The 15,720-nt window shown below is 48.8% G+C and overlaps 1 protein-coding gene across 8 annotated transcripts in view; it reads left to right on the top strand.

Annotated features, from left to right (window-relative positions):
- Positions 1-15,720, top strand: part of LOC144608490 (potassium channel subfamily T member 1-like) — a 291,806-nt gene that overhangs the window by 145,875 nt on the left and 130,211 nt on the right. For all 8 annotated transcript variants that reach the window (XM_078426315.1, XM_078426319.1, XM_078426320.1 and 5 more), the window contains 2 exons: positions 2,483-2,582; positions 9,157-9,216. In XM_078426315.1, coding sequence (XP_078282441.1) covers positions 2,483-2,582; positions 9,157-9,216 — 160 coding nt within the window. The remainder of the gene's footprint in view (positions 1-2,482; positions 2,583-9,156; positions 9,217-15,720) is intronic.

Genomic DNA, 15,720 nt, shown 5'->3' on the forward strand with positions numbered 1-15,720 from the left:
AGAAGGGCTATTGCATAAAATGCGGATGCAGGTTGACTTAACTGATGGCTTTACTTCCAGATCTGGTTCTTTGATGCTGTTACTTCATTTGTTAAGTCCCCCCAACTTGAAAGATCTCTATGCTTTGTTTCCGGGAAAAATCTATGGGATGTTTATGCTTTTGGGGAAATCCATGAGATTAGCGGGAGAAAATTTACAAACTGCTGGAGGAACTCAATGGGTCAGACAGCAGCTGTGGAGGCAAAGGAATCGTTGACATTTGGGGTCGAGACATTAGGACATCAGGGTATGCTGTCTCTTAGGGCGGCACGGTAACGCAGCGGTAGAGTTGCTGCTTTACAGCGAATGCAGCGCTGGAGACTCAGGTTCGATCCTGACTACGGGTGCTGCACTGTAAGGAGTTTGTACGTTCTCCCCGTGACCTGCGTGGGTTTTCTCCGAGATCTTCGGTTTCCTCCCACACTCCAAAGACGTACAGGTATGTAGGTTAATTGGCTGGGTAAATGTAAAAAAAAAAAAAAAATTGTCCCTAGTGGGTGTAGGATAGTGTTAATGTGTGGGGATCGCTGGGCGGCACGGACTTGGTGGGCCGAAAAGGCCTGTTTCCGGCTGTATATATATGATATGATATGATATGATATGATATGTCTCCAGATTAATGGGTGACATTTATTCAACATGACAGTGGCAATGCAGGTGCAATTGGATGAAAAGCTGTTTGGTGAAAATAAGATGCAAATGTTTTTCCTAGAACTATGAAATAGTTTTGTTACAGTTTTCCATGATAGGACAGTCAGGAACAATGTCAGGGAGGACTTGAAGAATAGGTGAACAAGCCGAGAAAAATGGTGCATCTGTTTACACTTACGAATGTCACAAAGAGCTTTGCAACCAATGTGTTACCTTTTTAGGGACCACTGTTTGTAGTCTGCCGAACCTGGCTGTAACATTAATTTAACTCAGGACTCCAAGTCAATCTCCTTCTAATTCTTTGGGATCCTTTATGCACTAGTAAACATTCAATATGTTGTCAGAGAAACCGCATTCCTGAAATTGGGAGCACTGTTTTTTGGACACTGCACTTAAGTGTCAATTTACATTAAAACAGAAAATGCTTGTCACTTGGACAGAGACATGGATAGGAAAGGTTTTGGGTGATATGGGCCAAATGGGACCAGCTTAGATGTGGCATCTTGGTCGGCATTGACGAGATGAGCTGAAGGGCCTGTTCCTGTGCTGTATGGCACTGACTCTCTGCTGGAAAAACTCAAAGTCAGGGGGAGGTTGTTTTGAGAGGTTACCTAAAATTGGAAAATTCAATGTTCATACCATTGGGTTGTAAGCTACCCAAGCTGAATATGTCGTGCTGTTGTCCAGTTTGTGCGTCACCTCACTCAGTCAATGGAGGAGGCCCAGGACAGAAAGGTCAGTGTGGAATGGGAAGGGAAGTGAAAATGGTTAGCAACCAGAAGATCCAGTGGGCCTTGTCAGACCAAACATATGTTCAGCGAAACGGTTGGCAGGTCTGCGTTTGGTCTCACCAACGTACAAAAGGTCACATCAGGTGCAGTAGATGAAGTTAGAGGAGATGCCCGTTTTGTATCATGTATATATATAATATCAGTATTAAATGTAGTTTTATGAGAGGGATGTGGAATGGAACTTTGGGGGAGAATTATTTATTCGGCTTTTGGATTTAGAATAATTCAAGATGAATTGAGGAGAATTTGGAGCTCTATGCACCTCGATGTAGTAAAGGAAAAAAGCTGGATTTATTTTTTTAAAACACACAAACTGGGACAAAACCAGAAACTCTGCAGGTCTCGCAGTATTTGTGATTTGTCCTTGGATATTTCGGTTTGATATGAAATGATTTTGGAATGCATCTAGAAAGGAAAGACAACAATAATGTTCTGAGTTTAGTACTGGATTCTCCTTCAGCTGATGTTCAACCAGCTTTCTCTGGTAGATTTTTTTGTTTATTGTCAAGCTTTCCCAGTTCTACCAGAACGCACACTCAGATGTTCAGGACTGACTATAATCAAGAAATCTGGGGAGATCAGGAGGTGGGGTATCATCAGGGTGTTAGGGGTTGGGTTTAGGGTTGAAGGTGTAATTGGTTGGGGATTTGGGGGGTGATGTTGGTGGGTGTGAACAGGTACATTGCAGTGGGAGTGGGATGGCACATAAGGGAACCAACCTCTTGAAGTTACCAGCCATGGATCTGCTCCGAGCAGTGCCATTTGATCTGAGATGGTCCAGTGGAAACTTCAGCAGACTGTAACCTCGTTTCCTGGGCGATGCTCTGAAGCTGCTATGATTCGCAACTGGCAGGGCCTGACCGAGTTTCTAGTTTGTTTCAATTTGACCTGGAAATAACATTTTAATTAGAGCTCTCCACGTAATCATTTCTCAGCCTCTATTAATTAGGTCACTTATTGAAGAGAGTTCTAAATAAAGGGTGCTTTGCTTTTATTTGCAGGCTTAAGAATACGACTCTTTAACTTCTCCTTGAAGGTGCTTACATGTGTGCTGTACATTGTGCGAGTTTTGCTCGACCAGCCCGAAGAAGGAATTGGATGGTAAGACACTGAAGCAGCTAAGATCACAACTTATGTACATCCTTAATTAGATGTCTTGCACAACAGCAGCAGTGATTCATTATACTGGGCATTTAGATTTACATTAGTGTATTTAATCTAAGCTAATATTATGACACTGATTAAATAAACAGCCTATCAAGTATTTTTGCCATCACTTGCGTCTGGCCCACAATTACAATGTGCTGAACAATAAGCGAATTGTGGCCATTTTCTCAATGCTCAGGGCTTTGACCATATATTTTGAGCTCTGCATGGTGCAATTATGCTCGATAATCTGGAGTTTGAGACTTTTCACCAATGGGGGTTTAAAGAATCGATTTACTAATCCCTCAATTTAAAAGAAAGAAAAATATATTACAATGGGAGGCATGAAAGTTATAGCATGCAAAAACACCATTCAGCTCATTAAGGGTGTCCTAAACTTAATGTTGCACACGTGCCTCAACTTCATTTCATCCCAAATGTGAATAGATTTCAAGTAATCTATATACTTGAAAATATAGATTTCAAGTAATCTGTTTGTTCCTGAACTACAGCCAAATCGGTACACGATAGCGCGACAATTTTAAGCCCACCTTACTCACCATCGTCCCTTTGGTGCTAATGGTAGAACTTTCATTGAAATAGGTGTTACATTTTTTAAGTTATTCACATTTTAAAGTTTAAGTCAAGTCAAGTTTATTTGTCACATACACATACAAGATGTGCAGTGAAATGAAAGTGGCAATGCCTGCGGAATGTGCAAAAAATTTACAATTACAGCATAATAATTTAAATTATTACAGAAAAAAAAAAGGTAGTCCCTGGAGATATAATAGTTAACAGTCCTGATGGCCTGTGGGAAGAAACTCCGTCTCATCCTCTCCGTTTTCTCAGCGTGACAGCGGAGGCGTTTGCCTGACCGTAGCAGCTGGAACAGTCCATTGCTGGGGAGGTTGGGGTCCCCCATAATCTTGCTTGCTCTTGATCTGCACCTCCTGATGTATAGGTCCTGCAGGGGGGCGAGTGTAGTTCCCATAGTGCATTCAGCTGAACGCACTACTCTCTGCAGGGCCTTCCTGACCTGGACAGAGCTGTTCCCAAACCAGACTGAGATGTTGCCGGACAGGATGCTTTCTACAGCCTCAGAGTAGAAGCATTGAAGGATCCTCATAGAGACTCTAGCGCAATTTCCTTGGGAGGGAGGGAGGGGGGGAGGAGGGAGGATAAGGGGGTTTGAGGGGGATGGAGTGGGGGGAGAGGGGAAGGGGAGAGGAGAGGGTGCTGCACCAATGCAGGAGAGTTTTGGGCCCAACGGGTCCACTTGGTCTAGTTATTTATATTCACTTCCTTTCTTCAAAACCTGATGTCATCTCACTGTTGTCAATATTTCCTGTGTCTGTGTTAATAATTGGAATTGCCTGTTTAAATGTTCACACTATGTTACCTTCTTCCTACGAGCAGTGGCATTGTTCCCTGTGCTTTACATCTCTCAGCTCCTTGACCTCCTCGCCATGTTCTAATCTCCGCTACTACTCAACCGCTGTCAATCTAATTATTTAATGATAAAATAAAATCACATCAGAATAGAATGTATGACTTCAAACATGGGATTATCTACACTTACTGCTCTCTTACAAGAAGTCTCCACTCGTTATTGGCCCCTAATATGTAACTCCATAGAAAATCAGAATGTAAACAGATTGAGAGTGTACCTTCGAGCTTAGCAAGGCATTGATATCTATTGCACATTTGGCCTTGTGATTCCTGAAAGGATGCCAAGGCATACAGGAGTACTTAAAGAATGATTTTGATTGTACTTAAAATGCCTTGCTTGGAAAATTAATAACTATGGAAACACAGTTTCTGGCCCTGCAGTCCTTGGAAGGGCAGTTCAACTTCAGGAGTGTCCAGTGGGGGAATCTATCCTAATAACACACCTCAAGAATTTCTTCGGAGCTGTTTCCAAGGTGACATCAAACTGATTATTTTTAAATGGGTTATTGACTTCCTTAAGGCATGGAGGAAGGGAGTCCAGAGTAGCGTCTGCCTGGGATGTGCTGCAGAATCCTGCCATAGGTTTTGAGACGAAAAAAGATGTGTTCTAACTTTAAAAAGATAAAGGACACTATTGAGTCCGTACGACTGTCCAATCTGTCACAGCCTGAGAAAATTAGAAGGGTTCAATAACCAACAGTTAAACAATAAATCACCTTGTAGTCGAGATGAACATCAAAGTGCTGGAGTAAGTCAGTAGATCAAGCAAAATCGCTGGAGAATGTGGCCAGGCAACATTTTGAGTCAGGACATTTCTTCAGGCTATAGTCAAGGATATGTGTTTATTTAATTTAATCCATTCATTAAGAATTCCAATCTTGACTTATTACGTGTTAGTTTTTATTGTCCAAGTAGTCTATTTGGGCTCCCACAAATACCTATCTGAAACAAGAAGTGAAAAGTATAAATGCAAAGCATTCCCATTAGACAGTTCAGCAGTACTTGAGGCTTGTGATTTTGTGGGCCATTTATGCAAACACAGAGGAATCTTCACACTGCAATCTTCAAGATCACATCTAAATTTTAATTTTCCTTTGCCCCTCTTCATTTACTTAACTTGCCGTCTCATATTTATCTAAAATGTATCCATGTTACTACAATACTACATACAGCCTTCAAAAAAATCAAGCCTTTGAAATGTACACAGAACAAATTCCAATAGGAATTTAAGCTGATGGGCTCAGAAGAGGAAGGGAGTGAAAATAATATTGTAATATAGACCAAGTGGACCCGTTGGGCCCAAACCTCTCCTGCATTTGTGCAGCCCCCTCCTCCTCCCCCTCCCCCCTCAGGAACAAACAAACAAGAGTTTTAGTATATAGATATATTGGATGTGTAGGAGGGTCTGTTTCTAGTTTGTACATTCAATATTAATACATGCACATTAAAGAGTTTAATAAGTGTAGGAAGTCACCATAAGTGAAGTTCAAATAAACATTAAAAAAGACACAATAGACAATAGACAATAGGTGCAGGAGTAGGCCATTCAGCCCTTCGTGCCAGCACCGCCATTCAATGCGATCATGGCTGAAGTGCTGAAGTAATTCAATGGGTCAGGCAGCAGAACATAGATTGGTACAATTTTGAGTCGGGGCCCTTCTTCAGACATGATTGTGATGGGGGGTGGGGAAGGAGAAAGCTGGATGAGAGGAGATGCAGGGAAAAGCCTGGTGAGTGTTAGGTGCAGACAGATGAGGGAGGCCTTTAGTAGGCAAATGGTTGGACACAGGTCAGGCATGAAAAGACAAAAGGTGTGAGATAAGGATGCATGAGGTGTGAATTGTGGAGCCAGAGGAAGGAATATAGGTGGAACGAGAGGGGGGAAATGGAGAAATGAGTGCGAGTTCAGGTGGGGCACAGGGTTGAGAAAGGACATTTTTTTTAAATGGAATGAGGGGGTTATTTGTTGATCAGTTACTTAAAATTGGAGAATTAAATGTTCGTACCAGTAGGCTATAAGCTACCCAAGCAGAATATGAGGTGCTGTTCCTCTACTTTGCATGTGTTCTCACTCTGGCAATGGAGGAGGACAGAATGATTAGATGGGAATGAAAATGGGAGTTAAAATAGTTAGCAACCAAGAAATCCAGCAGGCCTTGGTGGATTGAGTGCAAGCGTGAAACAGCGTGAAGAGCTGCCAGATCTCTTGTACAGTTCAATGTTCAACGACCCACAGATTCATACAGCATCTGAGGCAGACTTTAAAGCATTTCTGAATCAAAGCGAAGGCCAAATTGAGCCTCCTCCTTGCTAAGCCATATCATGCGCACACACCCATCTTCTCATTTAACCTACTCTCTGATTGTTGTTCTGTCACTAAGGTACCACATGACCTTTTTACCAATCCATTATTGTTCGATGGCCTGACTATTGTACAGTCTGGATGCAAGCCCAATATCAGCCCAAGATGAATTTCAGCTTTCTTCATCTCAGCATTGCCCATCATAAGTGCTGCAGAAAACTGAGTGATCCTGTTTCCTTTAGCAACAGATTGCAACGGCTTGACTCAGTGATCTACAACCTCAGACCAGGCCTCAATCAACCTCAGACCTTGATTTTATTGCTACCTGCAACACTTGCATGGGCTGCTGTACACTGTATGATTTAGAAGACAAGTTCTAAATGAGTTTGTATTATGAGAAAAAAAGTCATTTCAACCCTGAGATTACGTCAATTTTTTTTCTCTGTTTCAATGCAAAGATTGCATTTCCTGAATCGTATGGGTTACAGGTCATGAAATGACAAACAAGGAGCTTTGTTTTATAAAGCGCCATTCAAGATCTTCAGGATGTTACAAAATACTTTATGATACTTTTGCTTGAAATGCATCTATATTCAATTCAATTTTCAGGATTTGGGCACTATTGGTGGGCAGATTTTATTGCAATGTCCAATTGACCATGAGCTGCCTTGTTAAAGCACAGTATTGTTACTTTCTGCTAGATGGACACTTTAACGATTAGGAGCCGACAATGATAGAAGACCGGCTATATGTTTCCAAATTGGATTGCTTTGTGACTTGGAGAACCTGTTAGGTGTTGGAGTTCCCATGTTCTTGCTAAACTTGCTCTCCTTGGTAGTAAATGTCACAGGATTGGGAGGGGCTGTGGAGTAACAAAGTTGAGTAATCTCTTGTTTAAGTGCAAGTTAAATAAAGTGCACCTTGCAGCCATTTTGTGTTGATGGTGGAGGCAAGGGGTGTTTAGGTTGGTGGAATGGTTTCCAATTCAGGCAAATATTATGTCCTGAATGATACTGGGCTTTTTGAGAATCGCCGAAATTGTAACTCATCTAGGCAAACGGAGAATGTTCAATCTATACATTCCTTCCTTGTGCCTTGCAGTCTGGTGGGAAGGTTTTAGTATATTCTGAAGTGAGTTATTCTGCAAGATAGCCCAGTCTTTGACCTGCTGTTGTAACCTTAGTATTAATGTGACTGGTCCAGTTCAGCTTTTCATCAGATTGTAAGAGATTGGGGGTGGTGAACTTTACAGTGCTAGTCAAGACTTAAGCAGTTAGCCTCCTTTTCGAGATGCCCATTTGTGCTGGGAATTTAGTGACCCCAATGTTCCTTGCTGCCTCGAGTCACTAGGCTGCAATCTCATCATTTTTTTGTTTGTTTGGTGCTGCTTCCAGCATTCCCCAGTGTTCAACTCATTGAACAAAACCCAGTCTCTGGCTTGATAGTAATGGTGGACTCAGAGCTATGCCTGACCATGAGGTTGGACTGCATGCATTTCTAAGGATTTCCCACAATGCCTCGAGGATGCCTGGTTTTAAGCTGATGGCTCTGTTCTGAATCTAACCCATTTGAACAATCATAGTTCGACAGGAAGATTTAAAAGGAACCGAAGGGGTGTCATTTTCACACAGAGTTGTGGTGGGTATTTGGAATGAACTGCCAGAGGAGGTTGTTGAGGCAGGTAAAATAACAACATTTAAAAGATACTTTGAATGGACAGGAAAGATTTAAAGGGATATGGGCCAAACACGGGCAAATGGGACAAGCTTGGATGGGGCATGTTGTTCGGCATGGATGACTTCTGCCAAAGGGGCTGTTTCGTGCTGTACGACTCTGTGTCTATGAGTCTTCTCACTCCAAAGACGTACAGGTATGTAGGTTAATTGGCTGGGTAAAATGTAAAAATTGTCCCTAGTGTGTGTAGGATAGTGTTAATGTACGGGGATCGATGGGCGGCACGGACTTGGTGGGCCGAAAGGGCCTGTTTCCGGCTGTATGTATATGATATGATATGATAAGACTGTGCCTCAATCAGCACAGCACTTCCCAGGACACTGTAGTATCAGATTACATTTTTGTTCCCTTCCAATCAGCTGATGAAGTATGCCGAGTGGCCTCTTTCCACAGTTTCATTCTCCAAAATGTTGTTGTTCGTCCTTCGGGTTCGAAGATGACCATGACTTCACTTTCAGTTGGAGGATTGGTGACTGTGGGTCCGGAAGTGACTGGTGAGGCCAATCCGGGCCCGGAAGGCACGCCCACACGTAGGACACAAGTGGATGGCTGCTGCAGTGGAAGTGGAGGTAGCCCGGGCCTTGCGCGCGGTGCGTTTCCTCTGGGCCTCTGCAGTGCGTCTGTTCTCTGCTGCACGGGCTCCTGTTGCGAGCTTGCTACGCCAGGTTGGACGGTCCAGAGCAAGAGACTCCCAAGTGCTGAGGTTGATGTCCAAGTCTTTGAGGGACACTTTGAGGCAGTCCTTAAACCGTTTCTTCTGACCTCCTACTGAGCGCTTGCCCTGACACAGTTCTCCATACAGAAGCTGTTTTGGCAGTTGACTCTCCAAAATATCTCTCCATCTACTAACTCATCGACCTGCAGGTGCTTCCTATAGACTGCCTTCCTATTTAAACCTCCTGTTGTCTCCCTTTAGTTTTTAAGTACTAGTTATTTGTACCAGTACCTTGGGACATTTGGCTTTGTATAATGTTTTGTACAAGTATTTTAACCTCGCTGCTGCTGCTTTCTGTGTCTTTATTGATTTTTCTTTCCTCTCAGTTGGGGATGTTCAAAGCAGAATTACACCTCGCGTCCAACATCTAATCTCGTTATCAATTGGTAAGTAATACTTTGTGATGAAATGTGCATTCATTAGAATTCTGTAACAGGGAGGTGGAGAGAGAGGCCAGATAACTTGATAAATGAAATCTTTAAATTTATTGATACATTTCTGATAACAAAGTTTTGGTATTCAATAGACAATAGACAATAGGTGCAGGAGTAGGCCATTCAGCCCTTCGAGCCAGCACCGCCATTCAATGCGATCATGGCTGATCACTCTCAATCAGTACCCCGTTCCTGCCTTCTCCCCATACCCCCTCACTCCGCTATCCTTAAGAGCTCTATCCAGCTCTCTCTTGAAAGCATCCAACGAACTGGCCTCCACTGCCTTCTGAGGCAGAGAATTCCACACCTTCACCACTCTCTGACTGAAAAAGTTCTTCCTCATCTCCGTTCTAAATGGCCTACCCTTTATTCTTAAACTGTGGCCTGTGGCGGATCAGGCCACTCCTCGGGTCAGCCCCCTCGTTACGTGACGGACAGGTGAAAGGGGTTAAAAGCCAGACCAAGGGAAGGCGTGGATCATCCCTGGGAGAACTACGCTGTGGGCACCAGCTCACAGCCTAATAAAGAATCTAACTAAACACTGCCTGGCGTCTTGCCTTTTCTCTGGCCTCCGCCAGGCCACTACATTGGTGACCCCGACGGACATCACACGTAGTGATGTCGAACAATGGGCAACCCGGTCCTGCCGCCCTCGCGCAACCTGGTCTTGCTGCCCTCGGTCCTGCCGACCTCGAGGCCGTCTCCCTCAAACTCCCGACCCTGTGGACCGAAGAGCCTGAGGTCTGGTTCCAGCAGGCAGAGGCACAGTTTGCTGTGCGAGGGGTAACCGTCGACTTGACGAAGTACTTTTACGTCGTCGGCGCCCTGGACCAGGCGACAGCAAGGCGAGTAAAGCCTTACCTTAATGACCCCCCCGCGGATGACAAATATAAGGGCCTTAAAGAACTCCTTATCAGGAGGTTCGGCCTCAGCGACGCCGAGAGGGCAACTCGCGTTATGAGCCAGGGGGGGCTCGGGGACCGACGGCCGTCGGCCCTTCTGGAGGACATGCTCGCCCTTATGGGCAACCACCCGCCCTGTTTCTTATTTAAGCAGGCCTACCTGCGGCAGCTCCCCGTCGACCTCCGTTCTCAGCTCGCAGAGGACCCCTTCACCGACACGCAGCGGCTGGGCGAGCGCGCTGACCAAATCTGGATGTCCCGTCGGGAGGACCTGGCAGCCCTAGCCGTCTTTTCCGCGGCGTCGGAAGGCCAACAGCAAGCTGGGGCCGCCGTCGACCCCGTTTCAGGGCGACCCCCGCGGCGAAATCCGGCCGCCATCGGGAACCCCGGTGCCGGCACGTCCTTCTCGCACGGCCCGCCGACAATTCAGCCAGACGCCACCAGAGGTCGCTGGTGGTCGGCCCAAGCAGCACCACCTCCAATACCGCTGGAGACCACCGGAGGTCGCTGGTGGGCATCCCAGTCTGCACCACCACCGGACACCAGCAAAAGCTGGTGCTATTATCACCGTCGTTGGGGACCGAACGCCAAGCAATGTCGCCTACCCTGTGCCTTTCCGGGAAACGCGAGGGCCGGCCGTCAGTGATCCCTTCGGCGGCCGGCCAGATCCATCGCGTGTTCGCTCGGGATCGCCGCACCGGGGGTCGGTTCCTCGTCGACACTGGAGCAGAGGTGAGCGTCCTACCTCCTTCCACCGCCGATATCCATACGGGCAAACGCGGCCCCCTCCTCACTGCGGCGAACGGTAGCCCCATCAACACTTACGGGGTCTGCCAGCTCGCCCTTAACTTCGGCGACAGCTGGTTCACGTGGCGGTTCATCATTGCCGATGTTTCCCAGCCGCTGCTGGGCGCCGACTTCCTGCGGGCGCATTCCATGCTCGTGGATGTCAGGCGGCAGCGCCTGGTGCACTCCAGCACGCTGAGGCCGGTCTCCCCCAACGTCGGACACCTGTCGTTCGTGGATGCGACGTACGCGCGCATCCTGGCGGACTTCCCGGACATTGTGGAAACCCACTTCTCCTCCTCCACTCCCAAGCACGGGGTGCAACATCACATCCCCACCACCGGGCCACCCGTGCACGCCCGAGCGCGGCGTCTCGCTCCAGACAAGCTCCGTCTAGCTCGAGAGGAGTTTCGTCAGATGGAGTCAATGGGCATCGTGCGCCCTTCCGATAGCCCGTGGGCGTCACCACTCCACTTGGTCCCCAAGGCGGACGGGGGTTGGCGACCGTGCGGGGACTATCGGCGCTTAAATGACGCGACCGTTCCCGACAGGTACCCGGTTCCGCACATCCAGGACTTTAATGCCCACCTGGCCGGAGCATCCGTGTTCTCCAAGGTGGACCTTGTGCGCGGATATAATCAAATCCCGGTCCACCCCGATGACATCCCCAAGACTGCCATCATCACCCCGTTCGGCCTATTCGAGTTCCTACGGATGCCGTTCGGGTTGAAGAACGCCGCACAGGCCTTCCAACGGCTTATGGACTGTGTGTGCCGTGGCCTAGAATTCGTCTTTGTCTACTTGGACGACGTACTCGTGGCCAGCCGCTCGAAGCAGGAGCACTGCACCCACCTCCGCCAGCTGTGTAAACGCCTCAGCGAGTACGGTTTGTCCATCAACACTTCCAAGTGCCGTTTTGGGGTGACGGCCATCGATTTCCTCGGCCATCGGGTGACCCCACAAGGGGTGGTACCTCTTCCGGACAGGGTCGAAGCTGTCCGCCGTTTCCCCCGACCGACCACTGTCAAGGGCCTGCAGGAATTCGCTGGGATGGTCTCGTTCTATCACCGCTTCCTGCCGTCGGTAGCCCGAACTATGCGCCCACTCTTCCACCTCATGGCTGGTCGCCGCAAGGAGGTCGAGTGGGATGACGAAGCAGGCTAAGGAGGCCCTGGCCAGGGCCACGATGCTCGTCCATCCTAAGGAGGATGCCCCAACCGCCCTGACCGTGGACGCTTCGGAGGTGGCGGTCGGTGCGGTGCTAGAGCAGCACATCGACGGGTGTTGGCGGCCACTCGCCTTCTTTAGCAGGCACCTCAGCGGGGCCCAACGGCATTACAGCGCGTTCGACCGGGAGCTCCTCGCCCTCTACCTCGCGGTACGCCACTTTCGGTACTTCCTAGAGGGGAGACCCTTTACCGCGTTCACAGACCACAAGCCACTCACATTTGCGTTCGCCAAGGTTTTGGATCCGTGGTCTGCGCGGCAACAGAGACAATTGGCTTATGTGTCGGAATACACCACCTCAATTCGGTTCGCGGAGGGAAAAAACAACAGGGTGGCCGACGCCCTGTCTAGACCCGTGATCCATGCCGTCCTACAAATGGCCGGGGGGATCGACTATTCCGCCCTAGCAGCCGCACAGCTGGGGGACGAGGAGATGGCCGCCTATCGTACAGCCGTGTCCGGCCTGCAGCTGGAGGACATTGTCTGTGGCCCCGGGGATACAACACTGTTGTGCGACACCTCCACTGGCCTGCCGCGGCCCATCGTCCCTGTCGTCTGGCGTCGCAGGGTATTCGAGGTGCTCCACGAGCTGTCTCACCCCTCCATTCGGGCGACGGTGGCCCTTGTATCTTCCCGTTTCATGTGGCACGGGCTGCGTAAGCAGGTCGCACACTGGGCACGTACCTGCATCCCGTGCCAAACTTCAAAAATCCAGCGACACGTGCGTGCGCCTCTGCAAGAGTTTCGTGTCCCTCGGCAGCGCTTCGACCACATTCATGTGGACATCGTGGGGCCGCTGCCGCCGTCCCGGGGCATGACCCACCTCTTCACTGTGGTAGATCGCTTCACGCGGTGGCCGGAGGCCATTCCGCTGGCAGACACCTCGACGGCCACCTGCGCGCGGGCCTTGGCGGCGCACTGGATCGCCCGGTTCGGGGTGCCACTGGACATTACATCCGACCGGGGGCCACAGTTCACTTCGGAACTGTGGTCGGCCATGGCAAGACTCTTGGGTGTCAGCCTACACCACACTACGGCGTACCATCCACAGTCGAACGGGTTGGTGGAACGCTTTCACCGCCAGCTGAAAGCTGCCCTGAAGGCTCGGCTCACGGGCCCAGACTGGGTGGACGCCCTGCCGTGGGTTTTGCTGGGGATCCGCACCGCACCCAAGGAGGACTTGGCCTCCTCCTCCGCCGAGTTGGTGTACGGGGCCCCCTTGACGGTTCCCGGGGAGTTCATCCCACCAGCGCAGGGTCGAGTGGAGCAGCCTTCTGACGCCCTGCAACGTCTTCGGCAGACGGTGGGCAGGCTGGCACCTGTGCCCACATCACGTCATGGGACATTCCAGCCACACGTCCCTGCCGCTCTGGAGGACTGCCAGTTTGTGTTCCTGCGCAGGGACGCACACCGATCACTTCTCCAGCGGCCGTACGAGGGCCCCTTCCGGGTCCTACAACACGGCTCGGCCACATTCGTTCTGGACATGGGGGGTCGCAGAGAGACTGTTTCGATCGCACGGCTGAAGCCGGCACACGTGGACATTGATCGGCCGGTGCCGGTTGCACAGCCCCGCCCGCGCGGTCGCCCCCCGTCCAACCTACCCCCTCCAGTGTCTGCTACGACCCCTCCACCTGTCGGTCAGTCGCCGGTCCCTGCGCCGGTCACGGTGCGCACCCGGGCTGGTCGCCTCGTGCGCCCTCCTGTCCGTTTTGTACCTCCGGTTCTTGGGGGGGGTCCTGTGGCGGATCAGGCCACTCCTCGGGTCAGCCCCCTCGTTACGTGACGGACAGGTGAAAGGGGTTAAAAGCCAGACCAAGGGAAGGCGTGGATCATCCCTGGGAGAACTACGCTGTGGGCACCAGCTCACAGCCTAATAAAGAATCTAACTAAACACTGCCTGGCATCTTGCCTTTTCTCTGGCCTCCGCCAGGCCACTACAGGCCCCTCGTTCTGGACTCCCCCAACATTGGGAACATGTTTCCTGCCTCTAATATGTCCAATCCCCTAATTATCTTATATGTTTCAATAAGATCCCCCCTCATCCTTCTAAATTCCAGTGTATACAAGCCTAATTGCTCCAGCCTTTCAACATACGACAGTCCCGTCATTCCGGGAATTAACCTAGCGAACCTACGCTGCACGCCCTCAATAGCAAGAATATCCTTCCTCAAAACTGCACACAGTACTCCAGGTGCGGTCTCACCAGGGCCCGGTACAACTGTAGAAGGACCTCTTTGCTCCTATACTCAACTCCTCTTGTTATGAAGGCCAACATTCAATTGGCTTTCTTCACTGCCTGCTGTACCTGCATGCTTCCTTTCAGTGACTGATACACTAGGACACCCAGATCTCGTTGAACATCCCCTCTTCCTAACTTGACACCATTCGGATAATAATCTGCCTTTCTATTCTTACTTCCAAAGTGAATAACCTCACACTTATCTACATTAAACTGCATCTGCCATGTATCCGCCCACTCACACAACCTGTCCAAGTCACCCTGCAGCCTTATTGCATCTTCCTCACAATTCACACTACCCCCCAGCTTAGTATCATCTGCAAATTTGCGAATGGTACTTTTAATCCCTTCATCTAAGTCATTAATGTATATCGTAAATAGCTGGGGTCCCAGCACCGAACCTTGCGGTACCCCACTGGTCACTGCCTGCCATTCCGAAAGGGACCCATTTATCCCCACTCTTTGCTTTCTGTCTGTCAACCAATTTTCTATCCATGTCAGTACCCTACCCCCAATACCATATGCTCTAATTTTGCCCACTAATCTCCTATGTGGGACCTTGTCGAAGGCTTTCTGAAAGTCGAGGTACACCACATCCACTGCCTCTCCCCTGTCAATTTTCCTAGTTACATCCCCAAAAAATTCCAGTAGATTTGTCAAGCATGATTTCCCCTTCGTAAATCCATGCTGACTCGGAATGATCCTGTTACTGCTATCCAAATGCTCAGCAATTTCGTCTTTTATAATTGACTCCAGCATCTTCCCCACCACTGATGTCAAACTAACTGGTCTATAATTACCCGTTTTCTCTCTCCCTCCTTTCTTAAAAAGTGGGATAACATTTGCTATCCTCCAATCCACAGGAACTGATCCTGAATCTATAGAACATTGAAAAATGATCTCCAATGCTTCCACTATTTCTAGAGCCACCTCCTTAAGTACCCTGGGATGCAGACCATCAGGCCCTGGGGATTTATCAGCCTTCAGTCCCATCAGTCTACCCAAAACCATTTCCTGCCTAATGTGGATTTCCTTCAGTTCCTCCATCACCCTAGGTTCTCCGGCCCCTAGAACATTTGGGAGATTGTGTGTATCTTCCTCAGTGAAGACAGATCCAAAGTAACGGTTTAACTCGTCTGCCATTTCTTTGTTCCCCATAATAAATTTCCCTGCTTCTGTCTTCAAGGGACCCACATTTGCCTTGACTATTTTTTTCCTCTTCACGTACCTAAAAAAACTTTTGCTATCCTCCTTTATATTATTGGCTAGTTTACCCTCGTACCTCATCTTTTCTCCCCG

The sequence above is a fragment of the Rhinoraja longicauda genome, chromosome 31 (assembly GCF_053455715.1).
Source record: "Rhinoraja longicauda isolate Sanriku21f chromosome 31, sRhiLon1.1, whole genome shotgun sequence".
Classification (NCBI taxonomy): domain Eukaryota; kingdom Metazoa; phylum Chordata; class Chondrichthyes; order Rajiformes; family Arhynchobatidae; genus Rhinoraja; species Rhinoraja longicauda.